This window comes from Hemicordylus capensis, chromosome 1 (genome assembly GCF_027244095.1).
Source record: "Hemicordylus capensis ecotype Gifberg chromosome 1, rHemCap1.1.pri, whole genome shotgun sequence".
Taxonomy (NCBI): Eukaryota; Metazoa; Chordata; class Lepidosauria; order Squamata; family Cordylidae; genus Hemicordylus; species Hemicordylus capensis.
Genome location: NC_069657.1, coordinates 341,477,324 through 341,493,513, shown reverse-complemented (window position 1 = coordinate 341,493,513; position 16,190 = coordinate 341,477,324). Strand labels below are relative to the sequence as shown.

Below are 16,190 nucleotides of genomic sequence, written 5' to 3'. Positions count from 1 at the left end.
CTCATTGCTGGATAGCATTAATTTAGCTTCCTCAGATGAACGTTATCCAGCAATGAGGGCTGCCTGCAAATGAGCTCCGGAGAGCTCCGGATGGTGGCCCCTGCCGGCCCAAGATTGTTTTTAGAGGCCTGGGGTTGGGATGAGCGGAGTGACCCCTATACTACCTGCTGGTCCAGGAAACTGCACACGAAGAATGTACCGGTCTATGACTCCAAAAACGTTGAGAAACCCTGCCCTAGTGTCATTAGCTCTGTGTTTGTGTGTCAGTGGCAGCGCTCCTTTGCTTTTAACAGCCATGTGATAACTTTAGTAGATGAAGCTTTTCCTATCACCTCTTCATGCTCAGAAAAGCTTCAGCTACTACATTTCTACTGAGCCATGCAGCTGTTTACGGCACAGAAGTCCTCCCGCATATGGTGACAATCCTTAATTCTTTACCAACCCAGTCTAGTCCGGCAAAGTATAAGAGTGGTGTGATTCTGTGACTGTCCATGTTAAATGCTCTTGACCACTGCCTATATGGTTTTCCATTTCCTATAAAGAGATATATCAGGATTTAAATCTGTTGAAGAAGGACCTCCTACATCCCAGTTATTTGAGATAAGATTGTGTTTAACCCAGTGGTCATGTGGGAAATGAATGCGTTCTGTTCAGATGTAGAGGAATCTTATCATTCTCACCTCATATGTTCCGGATCTGACCACAAGCATTCCAGATAGGTTCTGTGATGACGCTTATGCTCATGCACGTAACGTATCATTATATAAATTTGCTTCATAACACTTTAACCAAAGTTCTGTTTTTAGAACCAGGCGCTTCTCTTCACTCTTTTAAAATTACATGTATAGGTGAAGTGGATACTAACCCAGTTCAGGGTAGCCAAAAAAACTGACTAGCCTAAACTGGAAAACAGAGAATAATTGTGATACAATGGAAGAAATTCTCAAACCTGTAGTATTCCCCTGAAACTTGCATATTTCCTCATTTAGTGTGTAACTTTTCATGCAATGGATGAAGTTTATCATGTCTGTGTTTTAACATACTTTACACCTGCCAGCATAGTCACCAGCCTTTTCCTTGTCCTTATAAAATATTCTGAAAGAAGAAGCCGCATATGGCAGTATTCCTAGTCCTTTGATCTCTGATATTATTGCTTACATTTGAGGTGGCAGGTCAATAAAATTTAATTGGTTTGTTGCTATGCATTAAATGAAGTGTGTAGGTAGAAGAGGGGAGGGAGAAACAGTTCATTTTAAGTATGTTTATAATGTATACGAAGAATATGAGACAACAGAAGAAGAGGGTGTATTGTCAAATGTTTACTTACCATTTAAACCCAGTAAATACACTGAGTCTATTCCAGCCCTACCTTCAGCAAAATTGTCACTTGGTACCACCATAAATCAGTTGCCATGGAAATTAACGCTACTCAAATGATGGCTTTTTCCATGGAGATGAAGTCAGAAACCTTGTTCTGGCGTCTCTGGGAATGGGAGGTCTGGGAAAGGCAGTCATCTGCTATTAGCCCACAAACCAGACAGCAGTGATGTGAGCTGTGTTAATGGATTACAGACACAATGCGTATTACCATACTGCTGCTGCAAAACATTGCAAGCTCTGTAAAGGAGTATTATGAAGTTACACAAACAGGCTACAGTCCTGCAAAGATTCACACACATACATCATGATTCCACACTTGTACCAATGCAGCAGGCTCTGTGTACGGCTGACAAGACTTCCTGCATCGGCATGACACACTGTTTCTGAGTTCAATGCTGGTGTCAAGGCACTCCAGCACTGCCCCCTCCCATGCCCCCCCACTGCACCAGCAGTGCACTAGTTCTCGGAACCGCCATCAAATATAGTGCAGTGTGTGGGAGTATCCTGGAAAGATACTCCCACACTTTGGAGAGGAGAGCTGGTCTTGTGGTAGCAAGCATGACTTGTCCCCATAGCTAAGCAGGGTCTGCCCTGGTTGCATATGAATGGGAGACTTGATGTGTGAGCACTGCAAGATATTCCCCTCAGTGGATGAAGCCGCTCTGGGAAAAGCAGAAGGTTTCAAGTTCCCTCCCTGGCTTCTCCAAGATAGGGCTGAGAGAGATTCCTGCCTGCAACCTTGGAGAAGCTGCTGCCAGTCTGTGAAGACAATACTGAGCGAGATGGACCTATGGTCTGGCTCAGTATATGGCAGTTTCCTATGTTCCTATGATCTGAATTATATCTCCTCCCTTTGTCTATAGAAGATACAAAGGGCTGCCAGTGATGACTTCACTACATACTGTAGTGCATGGATATTTAATACTTATGTAGCACTTCAAAATATGTCATATACATTGGGTTGGACCCCAATTCGCATTGTGGATGGCAACGAGGGGGACAAGATTTCTGCTTATTTCTCCCTCTGCCAGTCCCCTCCATGCCATACTCCATGCTACGTTGGAGGCAGTGTTCCATCTAACAGGGATTCTTGTTGACTACAATTCCCATAATCCCCAAGCAAAGGCTATTGCAGCTGGGGATGCTGGGAGTTGTAGTCAACAACTTCTGGGAATCCCTGTTAGAGGAAACACTGGTTGGAGGCCCCTGATTGGCTTTGGGGGTAGCCTGGGGCTGTAGGGTGGACGGATATGTGGGAAAGTCCCATTCCACTTGTGGCTTGCTTCTCGCAGTTCTCTAAATCACCCTGTTATCTTTCTTATCAATAATCCTTTCAGCAACCCTGCAAGTTAAATCCATGCAATGCAATCTTCATGTTACAGACAGAGGCTTGAGTTTATAGCAGAAATGAGATTTGAATTGGTGATCTTGGTTAATAGCTTGCACTTAATTACTAATTGCACCATAAAGTAACTATGTGATACAGGATAAATTCATGTTGCATGTCTGCAAGATTAAATCAGTTGAATTGGTAGGTTAATTAAGTTTAGCTGCAGATTATTGTTTCCCATCATTAATCAGTGAGGTTCAGAACTGGTAGATGCTCACAATTCTACAAACATCTCACAAGCTTAAGTTTTCATAGAAGCATTGGGTTCTTCTCCCCCTGTCAAATCAGATGAAAAGACATTTGATGGCTTTTACTTCTGGTTTGTGTCCAAAGCTAACGACATTTTTACTTTCCAGATGTCATTTCTATGCCTTCTGATAATAAGAACCAGAGGCAAATGAAACTGACAATGCTTAGTTAAAGCCATTTTGGTTCCCATGTGTTACTGTAATAAGGAACTGTCTGTATTTCAGGTTGATGGGGCGGGAGCAGGGGGAAGAGGAATTAATGACCTTTGATTCTAACAATGAGTGATGGGTTTTGTGTGTTAAATTGTACAGATATGTACATTTATGCAGTTTTCATGCAAAGAGGATCCCTGAATAAGTGCAGGATTATTTTTTAATCCTGTCACAAGAGTACCTAAAAGCACTACCATCAACAAAACACTTTTGCCTTCTCTTCCAGGGGATCTAATCCAGATGTCTATAAGCTGTTCACTATTCTAACTGGAGGGAGCAATATCCAAGTAAATTGGTTGGTCAGTGATGGTGGTGGTTTTTTTCAATATTGGCTTTATCCAGTCATGCAAAGGACTGAGAATTGCTAATGCTAATACTACTGCACATCACTGGGAGACATGAGTGTTCTCAGGAAATCAAGCCCTCAATTATATTTTGAAAGAAACATCAACTAAATTAATGAACAGCCTCTTTACGTGTAGCCTAATGGTTAAAATGGGATCAACTATGCTTTTTTCCCCATAATTATAAATAAAGCCTTATATAGCTTATTTTAATGCCTTAAAATACTGTCTATAAATTAATTTTGGAAATGTTTTATATTAATTTTTTGAATGTTTCATTACATGTTAAAGGAAACTATTCTCTCAGCTTTCTTGCTATAATTTTAGAGAAATGTTCTATGTATATAAGGTAACCCATGAGTAAGGAAGTACTTTAGATTCTACAGTTCTTCCCTGAAAGGATGTTTAACAAAATTTGTATTTCCACCAGTGCCTAGAATCCTGCCTTTTGTTACAAAATGTGAATCCACAAGCCCGTTCACACTCTCAGTTTCCCCCTTGCAATTATATATGTCATATATAGTGATAAGGGGGAAAGCTTGCTTGAACTAAGCGACATACTTGGAGAAATAGCAGTCATTTTTGTGATCAGTAGCCACAATCACAGGGCAAATTACTAGTTTCCTACATGTATAGCCAGTTCACATAAGCCTTTTTCTATGAAACTGTGGACCACATAAAAATTATTCCATGGCAAGGTGAAATGTAGGGTGTGCATACTAGAACTTAATGGCCTCATTTTCTTCCTACATTTTGAATTTTGTTACTCTCATGTATGCAAACATGAGAGATTGTTCATATTCATTATAATTCCACCACATACACATTTTGGATGAATCCAGTACATCAAATTTGATGTAATAAAGTTGCTGTATATTGTCCAGTCATGGAAACATTGATGAATGCTCAGTAGCTAAAACTCCAATGAGAAATAATCATGTGCTTAAGATTTTTCAAAGCCTATAACTGAGTATGTAAATGAGAATTTTGTTGACTTAGCATCCACGAAGAAACAGTCTGTTCATTTCTGCATGGATATTTCTGCATGTGAACTCTGAGGGTGGGAAAAGGGAGGGGGGAGGAAGGGAAGGCAAGTCTCTCTCTCCCCCTCTCCCAGTGGTAAAGATTTCCTATTCTTGCAGTGAGGGGTGGATATCAAGAGGTCAGAACAGTTCCTTGAATTCCCTCCCCACCACTACAAGTAAAAGTAGCACTTTGTTTATTTGTTTGTTATTTCGCTGTGTAAACCGCCTGAGCCATTTTTGGAAGAGTGGTATAGAAATCGAATAAATAAATAATAATAAATATACCCTTCCCTCATTCTATCAAGAAACATCCTCAGCAGCAGGGCAGCATGGGCCAGTAATCCACAAGGGCATAGTTTCCCTCAGGCAGTTGCAGAAGGAAGGAGGAAACAGTTAAAAATTCCCCTCCCAAGTGACGGAAAATCCTGGTGTCTGGACACAGGGTTAATCTGGCTGTTGGCCAGTGCAGACAGTACTGAGCAAGATGGACTAATAGTTTGACTCTGTATAAGACAGCTTTGTACTTTCCTCTCAGCCAAAACATAAGACTCCACCACTGTTCTCCTCAGACCTGGAATTGATTGAATGTCCGTTGGCTAAGGACATCCTGGCTAAGGATATCCTGGTCCTGGCCAGGATCCTCCCTCCAGTTGCTTTTCTGTAGCCACCAGGCTCTTTAAAAGCTGTAGTCATGTCCTGAAAACAGGGGCATTGACACCCCGTGTGCCCCAATGAATACTTTTTAGTCGCCAGATGTTCTCTGCACTGCTGCCTGACAAGCCAGGCATGCTGTTACCTCAGCACCTTTGTTGGGTGGCTTGCACTATTACTCTTAACAACCCCCTGCTATGGACAATGAACAGCTTCCCCATTCTCTTCAGGCAGCCCTTACCCCATGATGCAATGACATCAGGCAGCAACCCTTCTTATACTGCATGCTACATGTGCTTCCAGCTCAAGCAGGAAGTTCCTGCAGCACCTGCATGTGGCACTGAATTGTACCTTCCTTCTTTGATCCTCTCCTACCATCATGACAAGCAGTAGTTTGGAGAAAAGATGCTGAGCTTGCCCTTGCTGCTACTTAGAGGCAGCGGAGCAAGGTTGATATCAGCAAAGCAGCCCTTTGGGTGGGTGGGTGACAGAATCAGGAACTGGCTACTTTAAAGAGTATAGTAAGAAACTTTTGCTTGCTCTGCCTGGAAATATTTCCAAATAACATTTAGAAGTACTGTATTATTAGTTGTAAACCACCCAGGGCTATTAATTTAGATTGGGCAGTATACAAATGTTACAAATATCTGGCTTCAAAAACTGGAAGAGAGCATTGGATTCCTTTATAAAGTATGAATAGATTTAATTATCAAAATGGAAGTGGGGGTGGTAGGCCTGGACCTTAGAACCTTTAACTACCTAGCAACATCCCTGCTTGAGAGTTCTCAGGGTATGGCATCATGTTCTCCAGTGTCCTCCAACCTGATAGCTGATTGGAGTCATCAAGCAGGAAGTCTCTCGAGTGGCCAAGGAGATCAATATTGTTCCCAACAACCTGGCTGCCAACACCCAAGTCTCAAGTCTTTTATTATGGTCTATGACCAGTAACACTGACACCCACCAATAAAGAGGGGCAGAGAAAAGTAGGGAAGTAACAGAAGAAATTAATGTGTGTGTGTGTGTGTGTGTGTGATGAAAAAAGGTGTGTGGGCAGTAGAATGTGAACATGTGCGTGCAACAGATAGACCAGAGGGATGTATTTGTCCCATAAATAATGAAAGGACTATACTACTCAAATTCCTTCACTGAACCACTACACCATTGCTATGAAGCTGGAGGACTATCTTGGTTACAATTTGATTGGAATTCCATTAAATGTCAAACATCATGGGCATGCTTTTAAGTAGACAAGCAAGAATTTCAGACATTTATTGCAAAGTTTTACTTGTGGCGATGTACAGAGCAAGAGCAAGAGTTTGACGATTTGATGGTATAAAGTTAAAAAACAAAACTAGCACTTGATTTTCCTTCATGTCAACAATGTTCATTTCAGAGATGGCTAACTGAAGACAGCTCTTTACTCCATCCCGAGACGTTAAAAACTCAAGCTGGACATTGGCAAATTCTATGCTTTTTCATACTGGCGAACAGCAACAATATCACCAAAGGTGAGTGTCTGCAAATTTAAGAAGAAATGAACAATTAGGATGAATATGTGGCATTGGACAGAACACAAAAGACCCCATGTTTTCTGTGATTCTTCAATGATTCTTCCACTGTCATGGAATTTAGAATTTGTAGCAAAATTTGGCACTGGCCACAAAATTTCTGTAACATCCTATAGCTTGAAAATGCCAACACAGCAAGGATGATTAGCTGAGAGAATTCTCAGTATCAACCTTACTATGGTCTACTCCACAATCTTCAGCATTCATTGAACAAAACAAGTTGAAATTTTCATATCCAAGTGTGAAAAATGCAGGAGTGTGAATAAGGATAAAGGCAGATGTAACGGTTTAGGAGTGATCATAGCAGGTTCTTCACCAAGCTGTGTGATTCTGGCAGCTTGCCTTATGCACACCAGCAAGTTGGGGCTGCAGTCTGCCCTTCCCCTTGTGTTTTGAAAATATTTTAAAGTGCCACATATACATTTATCCCTAAATATGTTTTCCCCTACTTTATAGAAAACTACAAACACAAACATTTGCAAAAACGACTCTGAGAACTGGGGTAAGTATGTTAAAATGTTACATTTGCATTCCTTCATTTCATCACCATCAGTATATCACATGCTGAGGTTCTAATAAATAAAAATGGATAAGGAAAAATGCAGACAGTTCCATGAACCAATGAAGGGTTAGGCTCTGAAAGACAACAAGGAAGAAAAGACAAACTTTAAAGGTAACAGAGAGGTAATGGGTGGGAAGGAAGAGTGAGAGAAGAGGAAGCCAAATAGATTCTTCAGTGATATGTTGAGACATCTCATTCATAAAAGAAGAAAGCAAGCTTGCTTCTAATGCCAGAACAGGATTTTCTGCCAATAAAATTGCTGCGAGGGAGACCACGTTGCATTAGATCAGGGGTTCCCAAACAGTGGTGTGCCAGATGTTGCTGAACTACAATTTCTATCATCCCCAGCTACAATGTATTGCAGTTTAGCAACATCTAGAATACCATGGGTTGGAAATGCCTGCTTTGGACCATTCCCAACCAAGTAGCTGTGCTACCCAAGGTGGGTATACACCAGAGATTGTATTTTAACCTTTTTTTGTTTTGTTAAAGTTTTGTTTAAATTATGCTCATTATCACTATTCCATACAAGGCAATGTTGTGCACCATGTTCTTTAGAAAGGAAGTCTGCTTAGTATGGGTGGTGGGGGGATGAACCTGTCAAAATGCTTGGCATGTATCCTAATCAATACTCGGTTTTCTCCAGCATGAGGGTAGATAAACTCAATAAAGCTTTCTTTACTTACCATGACCATTTTACCATCTTTAATTTCTCTAACAAAGTTTGTCTCTTTGCCATCCCATTTCTGCACATGAACTAGCTTTTCTCCATCCATGGTAACAACAGACTGTGGGCACAAAAACAAAACACAGAGGAGGTTTCATTTAAAATGGTAGGAGGAGTCATAAAGATTCCTCAGATTGGAAATTTCACAAATAAGATTTCTGAGCATTATCCCCAATCCTGTGTAACAAATTTAGCACATGTTTTAATATTTGAACTATGAAATCATTTGGGCCATTTATTTCAAACCAAAGAACTTGTTAATAAGCATATTTCCAACAACTCAATTAAAATACATAAAATGAAATAAAGTTAGTGTGTTGTGTTCTTATTAGTAATTTCAGTTTCATAGTGTTCCTGATAGAGGGATTTGTCAGTAGCTTCATTTTGGTGAATTGTAGTGAATGAATGAATTCCACGCTCATTAGAAACCCCTCACCCTAAATGTGGTGTGTGTGTGTGTGTGTGTGTGTGTGTGTGTGTGTGTGTGTGTAATATTTGTATACTGCCCCAAACCTCCATCTGAGTGGTTTACAGCAACATAAACAAAACAGAAATCAAAAGCTTAAAACAATTTAAAACCAGACAAGTCTGGTTAAAAAAGGTTGGGTGAATAAGTGTGAGACTTTTAAAAAGTTGTCAGAGATGGGGAGGCTCTTATTTCAGCAAGGAGCGCATTCCAGAGTCTTGGGGCGGTAGCAGAGAAGCCCCACAAGGATAGGGATGAGTTTCACTCCAACTGGGATCTGGGCTGGAAACGTGGGTTCTACTCAAGGCAGAAGCGTTTCCATTGTGGAATCCAGAGCCACTGCCATCCAGCAGGTTCTGTGACTATGCTACAAATAACATGGGTGGGAAAGAGAGTGGAAGCCTAGGATGTCCCTGTACACAGTGCCTCCTCCCCATGCCTGCAGGTCTCTGGCATACTGAATGGCTATTCTCCACTCTCTCAGCATGCTAGAGGCCTTGGCGAAAATTAGGCAAGCATATAAACTAACTTCTCTATCCTAATTCCTAAATACATTTACTGAGAACTTAAATCATGGTTGGCTGAATGGTTCTTCCAAGGAGATATGGTTAGGATAATAACATAAATTCCTAAAAATAATAATTAAAAATTGTTCTTAATTGGCTTATAAACCAGTGCTTGAACATACTGAATAGGCTGAGGTCAAATGTTAGTTCTTTCCTTCTTTAAACTTTATTTACTGCATCTTTCGGTTACAGGACAAAACCATATTCTTTTCTATTCTGGCAGCCTTGAAAAGATCATCTTTTAAAATAATAATAAAATACAAAAAACAACCCTCTGTAGCAGCAAGGGCGGTTCCTTGCTTACTTTGCAGTTTCTATCATCTGCAGTAGTTTCATCAAATTCTTCTCCCAGTTTGAAACTGATTTCTGTGTTCTTGAAAGTGCTTTGGGTCCTGATCACCACTTTGTCTCCCTCTTGGCTGATGATCACAGTTGGTTTGGTAACATTCCCCACTTGGCGAGTAGCAAAGCCAACTCCTAAGAAAGAAAAGTTTTTTGGTTTTTATTAAATGAATGTAACTGGCTGGTTTTGTATATTGGGTTCTGAAGTTTAGAAGTAAGGACAATGTTCAAATAATCATATTTAACCTAAGAAGCATTTCTCTTCTATCCACGTTTCAGCTAACTTTTCTATTCACCCGAGACTCCTTCTCTTTCAATACTTCTTAAACAACTCACCAAATTGCATTAATGAGAATAGAGAGCAGCCAGTGATGCATGTCATCACTGTGACAGCTAGTTTTTTGCTCACACATTTGGCATTTCACTGTGTGCAGGTGAGGTTTATAACTGCCGTTGTTGCCAAATGTCATTTATTTCCCGTAAATTAAAAAGCTGTGCACCAAGCACAATTATAAACCTATACAACCAGACACAGTTTCTTACAGATTTGAGCAATACACTTTCTTTCTTTCAGCCCATTCTAAACTCGGAAACAAAACAGTCCTTTATACTGGAAGGAAAAAGATCCCAGTTTTCAGTCCAGCTAAACTAAACTCATACTTGAATTCAGAATAATAAACATTTCAGTCCATTTATTTTCAGTTGAACTTTTAAATAAAATAGTATCATATCACTAGGCTATGATTCCTGAGGATATTTCTTTGGATTGCTCCTTGCAATCTGACTGCTCCTTGCAATCTGACTGTAAGCAAGACTGCTTCTTGCAATCTGACTGTAAGCAAGTTCATACCTCAGCTCTAAATATATGTACTTTGAAGGAAGTTCCCTCAATTTTATATAGCGCTCACTTCCAAGTAATCATGGCTAGAATCTCAGTTCAAATCAGTCACATTGATTTAATAAAACTTGCTTTCTCACAAGCACATTATAGGCTTGCAACCTGCACCTTCTTAAATCCAAACCATTTGGTTTAACCAGATTGTAGATTAGCTGATGCTAATCTAAATTACATAACATGTTTCATCTTCTTGCAACAATGCACGTTATTTAAGATATGAACATAATTACTTTTTTTAGCCTGCATTACTAGTCTGATGTCAGCCAAATGAGTTACTCCTTTGCAAAATCTCAGATTCTGTTATCAAAATGGAGGAGAGGAAAAAATGTCAGAATTAAAAGTGTGATTTTGCCACCAAAGAGATTATTCTAAGTAGCTCCTTCTACATACCCAGTGCCTTCATGTACTCATCAAAATTCTGGCTGTCAATCAGCTTCCAGGTAGCACAGAATACCTCGACCATCTTAGCTGCTGAGTTAGATTAGCTGGAATGAAGCTGGCGTGAGTGCAGTTGTTACTATTCCTAATACTATGTTAAAAAGTCTTGCAGTTTTATTTGAGCTCAACCCCTTCGTTACTGGGAGAAGAGGCATGCAAACCAGAAAATGACTTGAATTGCAGACTCCACCCTAGTCTTCTCATTCCTCCTTTGAAGCAAGGGTTGGGGGGAGGAAGATTTTCAGTCTGTTTGATGATTGGATCAGGCCACTGGGTCAACAGATCTGGTTGGACTAGCCATCCTATTCAGCCTGGGAAATTGAGGGAGGAACAGAGTCCTCTGTGAGTGAGGGGAATGTAAAAATATGTGAGGGTCTTTTAAGTTCTGTTTGGAAACTTGGCAAGGAACATTGCAGTCTCAAAAGGAGAGCTGAACAATAAGACAATGGGATTAGTTTCCGCAGAAACTCTACACTGGTGATAATTTCAGAGAGACATGGATTCTCACTCTCCTTGTAAAGAAAGCCAAGTATTAAACCGTCATCTGAAAAATGGGGACATATAAAAGAAAAAAATAACATCCACAGATCTGAAAAAAAGAGCCAGAGATATTAAAAGGTAGAATTAATATACATTAATTTTTTAAATCTCCTCCAGAGATATCCCCCCACAAGGAAAATAAAGGATGTGCAAGAACTACTACTACTACTACTACTACTACTACTACTACTACTACTACAACGAATATTTATATACCACTCTTCAACCAAAGTTCTCAAAGTGGTTTACATAGGAAAATACATAAATAAGATGGTTGCCTGTCCCCAACAAGCTCACAATCTTTAAAAAGAAGTGTAAGAGACACCAGTAACAGCCACTGGAGGGATGCTGTGCGGGGTTGGATAGTACCAGTTGTTCTCGCCCTGCTAAATATAAGACCATCACTACTTTAAAAGAAGAAAAGCAAGAAGAAAATGAAATGTTTTACTGACTATAATTACAACAGTTCCACTGAATTCCACTGAACATAAAATGTTTCTGCTTGTGACAGTAAACAGAAACATACCTCAGAGTTGTTAACACTGGCTCAGTTCAGACTTCACACAGAGCCAAGAATGAATTTCGGTTTTGCACAATATCCCCTAGTCTCGGGAGCATGCGCTGTGAGAGAAAGGATTCTTCTTTCAATCCTGGCTTAGAACAAAGCCAGGATCTGTTATGACATCTGAATAAAGTGATCCTGGCTTATTCTAGTCAGAGCTTCCAAATAAACTAGGATCTGAAGTGGGGAGGGGAACATCCACTCAAGAGTTCTGAAGGAACTCAGATGTGGAATTGCTGATCTCCTAGCAAAAATATGTAACTAGTCATACAATCAGGCTCTGTACCAGAGGACTGGAAAATAGCTAATTAACTCTGATTTTTAAAAAGGGATCCAGGGGAGATCCAGGAAAAGTTAGCTTAACTTCTGTGTTGGGCAAATTTATTATTTATCTATTATTTATTTATTGTTAAATTTGTATAATGCCTTTCATTAAAACAATCCCAAGGCAGTTTACACAAAAATTAAAAACAATACTATACATATGACACAATTAAAATATTAAGCTAAAATATAAAACAAATCTGATTGAAAAGATTTAAAATACAAGCATTAAAATAATTTTACAAAATACAAAGAAGCAGCAGTAGAGACAATCATATAAAAGCCTGGGTAAAAAGCCAAGATTTAACATGTTTTCTAAAAGCTGTGATGGAGACTGAGGAGTGAATAGCCACCGGGAGAGCATTCCAGAGTCTGGGGCAGCAACAGAGAAGGCCCTGTCCTGAGTGCATGACAACCAAGCCTCCCTCATTGTCGGCACCCGGAGCAGAGGCCCCTCAGATGACCTCATCAAGCAGGCAGAAACCCTTGGGAGCAGGACATCCACCGCCTCCCTAGGATCAGGTGACAAGGAGAGATAGAGCTGAGTGTCATCTGCATATTGCTGAAAACTCAGTCCAAGTCCCCGGATGACCTCTCCCAGCAGTAGAATGTAGATGCTAAACAGCATGGGGGACAAGACTGAACCCTGCAGGACCCCACAGGCCAATGACCATGGAGCCGAGCAATAGTCCCCAGCAATAATTGTTGGAAATAATTGCTGGAAAGCATACTTAAGGACAAAATTGTTAAATGTATTGAACAACAGGCCTCACTGAAGGAGAATCTGCATGGTTTCTGCAAGAACAAGTCTTGCCTCACTAAACCTTTGGAGTTATTTCAGAATTTCAATAGGCATGTGGATAAAGGTGATTCAGTTGACATAGTATTCCTGGACTTCCAGAAAGTCTCTTGAGTAAACTTAGCAGTCATGGGATAAGGGGATAGGTTCATGTGTAGATTGGTAACTGGTTGAAGGACAGGAAACAAAGGGTAGGAACAAATGGACAGTTTTCATAATGGAGGGAAATAAAAAGTGGGGTCCCCTAAGGATCTGTACTGGGACCAGTGCTCTTTAACTTGTTCATAAATGATCTAGAAGTTGGGGTAAGCAATGAAGTGGTCATATTTGCAGATGACACTAAACTATTTAGGGCAGTGAAATCCAAAGAGATTGTGAGGAGCTCCAAAAGCTCACTCACCCAGTTTGTCACCCACTCAAACTGGATGAGTGGGCAACAAAATGGCAAATGCAGTTCACTGTAAGCAAGTGTATAGTGATGCATATCGGGGCATGAAAAACCCAACTTAACATATACACTGATGGGATCTGAGCTGTCAGTGACTGCCCAGGCTAGAGATCTTGGGGTCATGGTGGAGAGCTCATTGAAAGTGTCGACTTAGTGTGGGAGCTGTGAAAAAGGCCAATTCCATGCTATGGATCATTAGGAAGCAGATTGCAAATAAAAATGCTAATATTATAATGCCCTTATACAAATCTATGGCATGGCCACATTTGAAGTACGAACTATGTACAGTTCTGGTCATCGACCTTAAGTACCTTAAGAAGGACATTGTGGAACTGGGAAAGGTGCAGAAGAGGGCAACCAAGATGATCAGGGGTCTGGAGCACCTTCCATATGAGGCAAGGCTACAGCATCTGGGGCTTTTTTGTTTGGAAAAGGGGTGACTATGGGGAGACCTGATAGAGGAGTATAAAAATATGCATGGAGTAGAGAGAGTGGACAGAGAGAAAGTTGTCTCCCTTTCTCACAACACTAGAACCATGGATCATCCCATGAATAAAGGCCAGGAAATTTAGGGCTGACAAAAGGAAGTACTTGTTCTCACAGGGCATAATTAATCTGTGGAATTCTCTGCCATGGGATGTGGTGGCGGCTTGAAAAGGGGCTTAGACAAATTCATGGAGGACAGGTCTATCATTGGCTACTAGTGGTGACTATAGGCCACCTACAGCCTCAGCAGCAAGATGCGTCTAAATACCATTTGCAGGGGAGTAACAGCAGGAGAGAGGGCATGCCCACACCTCTTGCCTGTGGGTTGCTCAGAGGCATCTGGTGGGTCACTGTGTGAAACAGGATGCTGGACTAATGTGTTTTGAACGTGTGCATCTGAAACTAAGGACATCTCACAAAACTAGAATCAATTTCTCTCCTGGCAATAGTTGACTATGACAGTAAATGTTAGAAGGGTTTTCCCTATAGATCTTGTAGGTGCTGATATGGTGTCTAGTGATGGCAAATCTAGTACTGCCTTGATAAAGCAAAACAAAAGGAATCAAGAGAACTAGAGAGGTGCTCCCATAAGCATAGATAGGCCTATTGCTATGCAGTAGCAGCTGACCCATTATTACATATGACATTTAAGTAGTAAGTTCCATGATTTGAGAAGGATAAGCTGCTAAATTCTGTGGCATCTCTTACTCTAAATGCACTGAAAAATGAGTGACTAATTTTTAAAAAACATACTTTTACTGGGGTTGTTCTAAATTGTTCTTAAGTATATTTAATTAGTTTTAAATGGCTCTGAACTGTTTTAAATTTGTTTTATATTGTTTCAAGCCATTTGTTTTAATTGGTGTTTGTTTTTTGTTTATTGTGCACTGCCCAGAGCCTTTGGATAGGGAAGTATAAAAATGTAATAAAATAAATAAATAAATAAATTTGCCTGCTTTTAATCATTTTAGCATTTATCTTGCCATTCCTTAATGATATTCTCATTTGTCCAACCCAGCTTTATCCTAGCCACTGAACACTGGTTAAATGGAAAATCACTATGAACCATCTCTTTGTAAAGAAGATCCCTTTGTGATGTGGGCAGGCTGATCCTATGGTGCTGTCTCACCAGCAGCTGCTGTGGTGTAATGCAATGCATCTGAGGCAATAAAGTAGAAAGCAGAACAAGAGTAATAGGCACAAGAGATAACACAGGAACAACAGCAGCTACTCCTTTGAATCTCTGCCACGTTGTGCAGGGATATGTGGCTATAGCAAGGATACATTATGGCATAACAGATGAGGGAACAAGCATTTTGTAAGAGAGAGGGAAGGAGGCCACATGTACCAGGGAAAAGGCACATACAGACTGCAGGCTTGGAGGAGGTAATTCTATCAGCAGATTGGTGGTTCAGTGGCAATGGGAAACAGGAGATTTTATTTCCCCTCCTGCAACATGTACATTTGGTCACCATAAAGTATGGCTTATCCTGAAGGCAACAATAATTTTAGATGGAAAAAAGTAGACTCAGCAGGACTGGAGAAGCTTTGCAGAAGGTTAGGAGGCTTGTGGTCAAGGCAAGTTTGCATACTTATGTCTATTACAACCTGTTGAATGAGAGTGAGGTTGTGCCGACAACCTTGCTGGGGTGAGCAGGTGGGCTGTTTGTGGGTCAGGCAGGAGCTCAGCTCCCTTCCCTGACAGATGAGCAGCTGCCTTCCTCCCCTCCACCACACACCCACATGAGCAGCAGTGTGGCAGAGGGAGATTCTGGGAGTGGGAGGACCCCCACCCCACCCCACATCCCAGGTTGCCCCAGGGCATGAGCTTCGTCGCTGCTCTTGTTAGCGGCTGCTCCTTTCCCTCAGCTAGCTGCTGGAAACAGCAGTGGGATGGGGGTGGGTGGGGGGAGCCGTTTAACCCGATGGTGGTCGTCCAGACAATTGCCAGCCGAGATTAAGCCAACCCAACCTTGGCTAAACTCCAAGTTTAAAAACTTGGTCTTGACATGGAGGCAGCGCCGGGATTGGGCTTGATCCTGCAGCTTCACATGCACAGCCTAGCCCAGGCTGGACTGCCCTAGCCTGGGTTAGGCTGCGCGTGTGAATACCCTTGATGAGTTGTTAGGCCTGTGCAGTTTCTCCGGATTGCAGAAAAGAAGGAAGGAAATGTTACCAGGCTATGTGTGCATGAGTGCTCTGTTCCTCTTGGG

The 16,190-nt window shown here is 41.0% G+C and overlaps 1 protein-coding gene across 1 annotated transcript; it reads right to left on the bottom strand.

Annotated features, from left to right (window-relative positions):
- Nucleotides 1-6,504: 6,504 nt before the first annotated feature.
- Nucleotides 6,505-11,027, bottom strand: FABP7 (fatty acid binding protein 7). The gene is made up of 4 exons (XM_053283929.1): nt 10,771-11,027; nt 9,445-9,617; nt 8,068-8,169; nt 6,505-6,767 (listed from the first exon to the last, which is right to left on the bottom strand). Exons 1-4 carry the CDS (start codon nt 10,841-10,843, stop codon nt 6,717-6,719), a joined length of 399 nt encoding a protein of 132 aa, XP_053139904.1. The 5' UTR covers nt 10,844-11,027; the 3' UTR covers nt 6,505-6,716.
- Between the last annotated feature and the right edge of the window lie 5,163 nt (nt 11,028-16,190).

Coding starts and splice junctions, on each gene's coding strand:
- FABP7 (XM_053283929.1), bottom strand. CDS start 10,843: ATGGTCGAGGTATTCTGTGCTACCTGGAAGCTGATTGACAGCCAGAAT. Junction 8,170..9,444: donor CAGATGATAGAAACTGCAAA/GTAAGCAAGGAA, acceptor TTGTGCCCACAG/TCTGTTGTTACCATGGATGG. Junction 6,768..8,067: donor AAGATGGTAAAATGGTCATG/GTAAGTAAAGAA, acceptor TTAAATTTGCAG/ACACTCACCTTTGGTGATAT.